General features: G+C 35.5%; 2 protein-coding genes across 3 annotated transcripts; one reads left to right on the top strand and one right to left on the bottom strand.

Moving 5' to 3' along the window:
- The first annotated feature begins 357 nt into the window (after positions 1 to 357).
- Positions 358 to 3,653, top strand: LOC112008748 (staphylococcal-like nuclease CAN2). Of its 2 annotated transcripts, XM_024041080.2 has the most exons (9): positions 358 to 594; positions 977 to 1,032; positions 1,195 to 1,309; positions 1,416 to 1,526; positions 1,791 to 1,978; positions 2,058 to 2,117; positions 2,604 to 2,763; positions 2,841 to 2,909; positions 3,065 to 3,653. In XM_024041080.2, exons 1-9 carry the CDS (start codon positions 433 to 435, stop codon positions 3,200 to 3,202), a joined length of 1,059 nt encoding a protein of 352 aa, XP_023896848.1. In that variant the 5' UTR covers positions 358 to 432; the 3' UTR covers positions 3,203 to 3,653. The 2 variants fall into 2 exon arrangements, with proteins under 2 accessions (XP_023896848.1, XP_023896849.1); XM_024041081.2 differs by lacking the exon at positions 2,058 to 2,117 and having other exon boundaries at positions 359 to 594.
- A 121-nt stretch (positions 3,654 to 3,774) lies between these two features.
- LOC112008751 (uncharacterized) lies at positions 3,775 to 7,149 on the bottom strand. The gene is given in 6 exon segments (XM_024041085.2): positions 3,775 to 4,102; positions 5,420 to 5,511; positions 5,620 to 5,689; positions 6,544 to 6,563; positions 6,566 to 6,592; positions 6,595 to 7,149. Coding segments are annotated over 5 exon segments (465 nt in total). The 5' UTR covers positions 6,890 to 7,149; the 3' UTR covers positions 3,775 to 4,102; positions 5,420 to 5,458.
- Between the last annotated feature and the right edge of the window lie 1,169 nt (positions 7,150 to 8,318).

Here is an 8,318-nt window from a genome sequence, read left to right as displayed (position 1 = left end):
GAGTTTTTTATCAAGGTGAGCTGAAGTTGTTCATAATCAGCTATCTTAAAAGGTCCGGTAACACTGTTGAACAAAAAATTAATCGTACAACCACCTCAACAAAGTTTACACTGATACTTTCTCAAAAAAGAAAAAAAAGAAAAAAGAAAAAGAGTTTACACAGATAGACTGATGGATCTTCATCGTAAAAAGTTACTGCCTTTGAAAAACAAAAATGACAAATAAGAACGCGCCACGTGTCATTCTGACTCCTTTTTCGAAGTTTACTTAGCCCTTTTCCCTCTTTGTTAAGCAAAAGAATCCTTGCGAAAACCACGAGCCAAATTCTTTTTAAGTCTTTGTTAACAAAAAAGAAAGTCTTCCTTTAAACTTCATCATCATCAGCTTCTCTGTGTGACTGTGTGTGGATCAGCTTCTCTCTGAAATTCCAAAATGTTCGTCTTAAGGTTCTTATGTGGGCAATGGTGCAAGCCCACAACAGATGAGGACTTGGATGAGGACTTGGAATCACAAGGATATCAAGTTTTATTGGCTGTCAACGTTGGTGTTGCTGCTCTAGCTCATGATCTCTTTCACTTCGAGATCACCTCCCAGGTACATATGTTCTCTTCTGGTTTCAATTGCTTTGAAAATTGAAATGGTATAACTCAAATGTTTTTGAATTAAGTGATAGATAAATATTTTGGCAAAATGATTTATTCAAAGTAATTATGAAGCAAAAATTTTGAGCTAATTAAGTGTTCGTTTGGCAAAGATTATTTTTGATACTATTCACAGGTCTTACTGCACTTTTTGGTATTATTCATGGGACTCACTGTACTATTTCAGCTAACTTTTACTTTTACCAACCGTACTTTCGGTAAAAAGTTTTCAGTTTCAGCAAAATAAGCAATTCCCAAACGGATTCTAAGTATCTTTGTGTAAGTTATATATATATAAATATCCATCCTGTTAATGCTTTGATTAATGTTTTTAGGTCCCGGAAGGACTCAGCAAGAATGTTGTCTCGTCTAAGAAGGCTCAAGCTAATTGGTAATTAATTAGCATGCATTTTATCTCAACAATTTTCTTTTTATAGAGTAAAATTATTAGATATTTATTATTTAGCAAGTAATTGGAAAAAAGAGAGTGATGAATAGGCTCTATAGCATAGCTTTTTTGTCTAAAAAGGTTACATTTTGACAATATATGAAGGTACAGAAAACTATTAGAGGCATGGAGAGCAGCAAAACCCCCTCCAAAAAAGCCTGAAGAAGCTGCTAGGCTTGCCATTGAGACTCTAAAGAGACACCAAAAGGCAGATGTTGAGGTACAATAAAAGATCCTGTCACAACATATATGTATAACATGTTGCATAATGCATAGAACTGTAATGGAAGAAAGTAAGAAACATTTTCAAATTGCCTATTTTGTAGGGTTTATTGGCCTTCTATGGTCTTCCTCTTCCTCATACCCTAGTCCAACTTACTGCTGGGGCCCCAACATCATTGCCTGCAGGAGTAAAGTATGAATTTCAGACATTTCCGGTAAGAACCACACTCTTTTCAGACTCCATGTATGTTACCATAATCAAGTCAAAGAGCTGAGTTTGATATAATGAATCACTATAGATACAATATTTTTCACTACTTACTGAGGTGGCAAGTTGTAAATTGTAATTAACTTTTACATGCATCCATCACTGACATCGTTATATTGTCTAGTATTAACAATTTGCCTCAATAGTTGTGAAAAATGACATTAATTATGTCTATAAACTTATTGATAATGAATTATTGGAATGAAACTAGGTTGATTCAAGAGCTATAGCAGATGGAGATGGGATGACAGTGTATGTTAGTACAACAGACCCAAGGGAGTCATCTTGTGTTCCTAGAGAAGTACAAGTAGCAGCTGTCCAAAGATCACAAGCGCGTGTTGAGAAAAATTATACAAAAGCAGATGCAATTCATGAAAAAATTATTGAGTCCGGATATCGGTTAGTCATCTACTAGGCATAGGCCTAGATTCCAATTTTGATTCAATATTATAGTTTTGTAATTGCTTTCTTCCACTAGGGTACTCGATTTTCAAAACAATGAGGAAATCCTTGCTCGAGTTTATCGAATTCGACTAAGGTAAAATTACCTAAAATTCAAGTAGCTAATCTTTTAGTTTTTTGGTTAATTGCAATTTGCCCCCCTAAATCCTAGGGTCAAATTCAATCCTCCACTAATTGTGAAATCAAGCGAGTCTCCACTAATTAATTGGTGATTGACAAAATATCCCTCGCGGTTAATAATTTCCATCAATTTCAAACTTTTAACCAAAAAAAAAATTGAAATCAAACAATATCCGCATAGAGAATTTCTCCAATAATGGATTTGTGAGATTTTAGTTAAAATTTTGAAATTAATGGAAATTGCTTACAGTGGGAGGCATTTAGCCTACTATTAATCAATTAGGGGGTTGATTGTATAGCTTACTGCGCTGGGGGGTGGGGGGTTGGAATCAAACTTCACCCCATAGTTTAAGAGGACAAAGTGCAATTAATCTCTTTTTTTATTTATTAGTTTTTTTTTTTTTAAATTATATAGCATCAGTTGTTAATAGCTTCTGAACAGGGGAATAGATGCACCAGAGAATGCAATGCCATATGGGAAAGAAGCAAAGGAGGAGCTGACAAAGATTGTACAAGGAAAGTGCTTGCGAGTCCTTGTTTATGGGGAAGATCAATATGGCCGTTGCGTAGCTGACATATATTGCGATGGAAAATTTGTTCAGGTGCTGTTTCTCAGAACATTGGTTTCTTTTGCGCTTGTTAACACTGAGCTAACTTATCCCTCTTTTCTCATTGCCAGGAATTAATGCTCAAGAAAGGTTTTGCATGGCACTATGCATCCTACGACCAACGCCCAGAACTTGCAAGAGTAAGAAATTACCTTTACTTCATTCTTGTACTTTCTCCTTGTTAAGCCTCTTTAATCTAACACTATGTTTGTGAGTTTTCAATAAAAATAAAAGGTAAAGATAAGACTTGCTGACAAGAATTGTAAATCTCTATGTTTATGAATTATGATACCAGTGGGAAAAAGAGGCTCGAGCCACGAGAGTTGGCCTGTGGGCTTCATCGAATCCTGAGAAGCCATGGGAATGGAGAAAGAAGAACAAGAAGAAAGGACAAAAGAGAATAAGGAGAAAAGACAAAAGCGAAGGTAGATGACGTTTTCCAAATAAGAAGGAAAGTGAGACCTCCTTGTGACTAATTATCTCATGCAACGGATTCCTTCCTCTATCACTGTATGATCCTTGCAATCCTATAGGATTCACACATTGTGAAAGGAAGGATGAATATTTGTCTCCGATTTATGAGGTACTTGTTATGGGTGACTGCTTTTAACCATATGAGGCTAGAAGGCAGAACCAATGCAATATATTAGGACGTATGTCCAAGACCAGGAGTTGGTAGCAACTTGACACCAAATGTCAAAAGCATCTCTCCTCATTTTTATGTACCAATCATATGAACCATTATGTATTTAATCTTAGTGAAGGTTGTTGTATGTTATGTTTGAATCAAAAACCCAAGTGAGAGGTGGGTTGTATGTTGTAAGTTGTGTTACCTGAACAAAATAAATCAAATGATCATTGTGCAAAAGAGAATATGTATGCTAGTATACTGTACAGTATTAGAGGCCTGTTATTTAAGCGAATTCTTGTTGAATCCAATGCAAATTTATACAATGCAAGACCATTCAAAATTACCACTCAACAAGCCAAGTGATGCATTTAGAATCAACAGAAGAAAGGACAAGAATTTCATCTTAATCCTAGCAGTTTCAGCCTCATCAACTGTAACATCGCAACAAAATATGCCACGAGTGATGAGAACATAATTTTTTGTAAAAAGAAAAGGAAAAGACAAATCTACACAACCTTTAAGGTTTTAATTCTTGGTATAAATACAACAACACATGGAAGGGACGGACCTAGAGAAAGAAAAAACAGGCAAAATGTGAGAGAGAGAGAGAGAGAGAGAGAGAACAAAACAGCAACAAATACAGCCAGTTGACTGACATTGAAGGATGGTTAGAATTGGAACTCATCACAGCCCATGAATTCACTGCAAAAGACGAGGTATATATTATATATTAGTACATAATGATTGTGAATAATTGATCTTTTATAATTCCTTCCTTTTAATTTACCTGAAACTAAGCAAAATGGATGTAAAATTGAAAAGCCAACCTTTAGTGCCTAGAACCCTCAATTGTCCTCCCAAGTCCCAAACATTATCCCTCAATTAGTAATGTAATGTGTTGCTGGAAATGCTTTCCTTTAGATATAAGTGGCTTTAATCTGAAATGCAGCATGCTCTGCAATCTTGTTGATTTCTCTCACCATTATTATGAGAAAGGAAAAAGTCAACCATTTATGTTTCTAACACAATTTTTTTTCCTTGCTCAAACAACAGTTTTGTAAAAATAAAAATTGTAATTAGCCCAGCATAACAATATATTTTAAAAAAAGGTTACTTCAATGACCATGCAGGATGTTGGCCTTATGAAGGGTCAGCAATCACACTATGAGGGTGTTCACCTTATGGGGGGTCAACACCCAGTATTCGTTGTCATGTGCAAGTGTGGCATTGGTCCTTGACAGCCCAGCTTTCTGGTGCAACGCACTAAGCCCCTCATGCCCGCCCACAACATGTACAGATGCGTGGTTTTGTGCCCTTTAAAGACAAAACTTTGCCTCTTCCTAACACCAATTGGTTTTAGGAGCAGTGGTTAGCATCGCGGTTCTACCAAGTGGTATCAAAGCGAGGTTGCAGGTTCATATCCCCTGGGTGTCACTAGGGGGTGATTGTTGGTCTTATGGGGGGTCAGCGATCACCCTATGGGGTGTTGAACTTATGGGGATCAGCACCATGTATTCGCTGTTAAGTGCAAGTGTGGCATCAGTGATTGACAGCCCAGCATTGTGAAGCCCCCCATGCCTGCCCACAGCACGTATAGATGCAAGGCTTTGCGTCCTTTAAAGACTAAAGTAAGTCTCCTTCTAACACTAATTGGTTTTAGGAGCAGTGGTTAGCATCATGGTCCTAACACAGGAATTTAACAAAATTATAAAGTAACAATAATATTGTTTGATACTGCATATAAAAATGGGTTTTAACAGCTTGACATTGGCCTAGCATAATAAGAAAGGTAGATATAAAAGAACAAAATATCCAGTGATACATGAAGAAGGAAAAATTTTTAATGACGTCAATTAGAGAGGTGAGAAAAAAGAATGCAGCTCTCTTGTGCAATAGATAGTCAAAGCTGTATAATCAGCTGGAAGTTGGGTTAAAAGTAAGCATTAAACAGAACGAAACTAGAGTTAAGTAAGAAGCAATTTTCAATGAACAAATAGGAATGCCAGGCATAGAACTCACTTTTTTATTAGTAAATTCAACAGCAAATTGTAGTTGATCTTATTTTGCTTTACCCTTTGATTGATCCGAATCTGAGTCACTTGCATTGTAACCTAAAGGAAACCAAATACACATCAATTAGAAGAAGCAAGGCCACAACAATGACCAAGCACGAGAGAGAGAGAGAGAGAGAGAGAGAGAGAGAGAGAGAGAGAGAGTACCTGGATGTTTATCACTTACATTCCAAACTGAAACCCGGCTTTTTGAAGCTTTACTAATCCAAGCGCGTCCCTTAACAACAAATGCACAATTTATTTATTCACTAATCAGAATGTTTTTAGTGGTAAATTACACATACACACCTGATGGGTCATGAAGCACAACCTCACCCTCTGCCTTGTTCTTACAAGGTGAGGAGTAGCTACCATTTGAGCTAGAGTTCACAGGCTCATTCAAAAATCATAACTTGACAACCAATGAATGTAATAGTATAATATTATAAGCAAATTTATAAACACAGGTAAAATTAGCCATATTTCACTGCTCCAATTACAAATTATAAAACCAAAAGAACCCTAACAATCCACCACGATTCTAAAAAGCTTCATAGAATCAAGATAGTGCTCATTATTGGCCACTAGTAGTTCAAAATTTTTGTATAACAAGAACACCAAGCATCAACAAAAAAAAGTACACATTCTATGAGTCTAATAAAACATCCTTTTCCAAAACCAACACAATACGGTAGATTGTATTCAAAATCTCAAAACTCTTTTCATTACCTCAGTTTCCTTAGCAGCAACCACATAAAATGAAGTCAAACATGAAATTATACTGACTACTAGCATTCTATAATACCAACAAAGGGAATGTAACTACATTGACTTCAAACAACAACATACCAAACTTGGTACCAAAATATGGGATAAGTTATAGATCCTCAACAAAGTAGTCAGTGTCAGTCAAATGTATTATTTCCTCCTATTCTAACCCAAGTCATAATACTCTCTATATAACCTTCCTAATTTCCATGTCACAAACCAAAACAATGTGGTACATAGGATTCAAATTGCATTGAATAGCAGCTACCATAATCAAAACCAAGCAAATTCCAAAAAAACAAAAAGAAAAAAAAAAGTAAAGACCTTATGAGGGTCTTTGGGGACCCATAGCCACTGGAGTACATCTGGCCACAAGGACTTGCATGGCGCTATCACCAGCCTTAGCCTCCTTGAGCGTGTCCTGGAACCACCGCTTCACACACTCCGATACCACCAGAGCCAGTGGCAACCGATTCTGCTTAGTCTCAGAGCTCTCCATTATCTTCTTCCTCTCCGAGTCGACTCGGACAGCCCCGGGTTTCGCTGTTTCCGGGGACGAGACTCGGATTCTCGATATGGGTTTCGCGCGTTTCGGCCTTGGGAGCTTGTCTGAAGCGATAATTTTGGCGAACTCTTGGAGCTTGGTGGTTGAAGGAATTGATTTTCCCATAAAACAAACAGAGAAAAGAGTGAGAGAGTATATAAAAATATTAAGGGAGTGTATGTGTGAGAATTGAGATCAGTATTGTTTTAAGGGCTTTTGAGTTGACATTCTTATCTCTGTTATCTGGTTTTCATGGTGGCGGGGTGTGGGTTTGGGGTATGAGTTTCTGAGATCTTAATTCTTAAGCAAAACAAAAAAGACATTTTATGCATACTGTCTGGCAGTTTCTTTGAGTTCTTTAGAATTGTTTTGTTTTTACTTTTTTTAGTTTCCCCCTTACATTTGTGGTCAATCTGAATTTTTACCCATATATATATATATATATATTTTTTGAGAAATTTTTACCCTTGTATTTAAAATTTACAATTGTTGTCCCTAATGTTATAGCACATTAGCCCATGTTTTTTTTTAGAACATAATACATGGTTTTTTTAGGAACATTATACATCGTTTTGATTAAAGTTCTTCTATTGATTTTGGTTGATAAGTGATCGCTAATTTGTGGAGAAACCCCTAATCAATTCAATTATTGAAGTTAAGCTACTCATCCATGGTTGATGAGTTGTCATTTAGTTTAGGGTAAGGTTACACTAAGATCATTAGAATCAAGCTTAATGCAATTTTAATCAAATTTGGTGTAAAAAACTCACTTTTGTTATTTTAACTACTTATTTTTATTTTTTCAAAAAAAAAAAAAAAACTATTCATTTGGAAATAGACCTACATCATTGTCAATTTCCTATAACTATTTCATTTAAACTTTTTTTCCATTCACTTTTTTTTTATTGTTTCTCTCTCTCATCCATGCCCCTTCTATAGTCACTGATTTGCTCCAATCCGTGGTTGCCAGTGGTGAAAGAGGTTGAAATATTCATAAAACCCTAGTATGGCATGGTATTTTTTTTTTTTTAAAGATAATTACAACATGCTGCTAACCCCGCAGTTCGAACCCTTTCTCTCCTAGACTCCCGTATGGCATGGTATTTAGGTTGATATGAATGAGGAGGGGTTGTTGTGTACCAATTTTTATACATATGTTTGGTAAATGTTGAGGTACAACATGAAATTAAAACATAGATTATAACTCTAATTGATTCACTTGTCATTGCATGTTTAATTGCAAAAATACTTATTTCTATACCTCTATCTCTTTCTTTCTTTTTTCTGATTTTTTATGTTTTATTTTGAGAATTTTAAAGTCATTAACTCCTTAATTTTATATTTGAAATTTGTTCATTTCAATTATAATTATTTAATGAGGATATTTTTAACAAATTAAAGGATAATACCATCAAACTCTAAATAATATTTGTTAACACATTAAAAAAAATGAAGTCATCAGCTCCTACTTTTTTGTTTGTTTGCATTTGTTTTTTGGGTTTGGTTTCGTAGATAGTACAGTATAATAGTATATGAGTATAGAAACAATCTAGTT

This window comes from Quercus suber, unplaced genomic scaffold (genome assembly GCF_002906115.3).
Source record: "Quercus suber isolate HL8 unplaced genomic scaffold, Cork oak 2.0 scaffold_25, whole genome shotgun sequence".
NCBI classification, from domain to species: domain Eukaryota; kingdom Viridiplantae; phylum Streptophyta; class Magnoliopsida; order Fagales; family Fagaceae; genus Quercus; species Quercus suber.
Note: the sequence above shows the minus strand (reverse complement) of the source record. Positions and strands in the feature narration are given on the sequence as shown.

What these genes read in the sequence shown, in the direction of transcription:
- LOC112008748 (XM_024041080.2), top strand. Translation starts at nt 433, where the DNA reads ATGTTCGTCTTAAGGTTCTTATGTGGGCAATGGTGCAAGCCCACAACA. An exon ending in ATGAATTTCAGACATTTCCG is followed by an intron (nt 1,527 to 1,790) that starts GTAAGAACCACA and finishes GAATGAAACTAG; the next exon opens with GTTGATTCAAGAGCTATAGC. An exon ending in AACGCCCAGAACTTGCAAGA is followed by an intron (nt 2,910 to 3,064) that starts GTAAGAAATTAC and finishes TTATGATACCAG; the next exon opens with TGGGAAAAAGAGGCTCGAGC.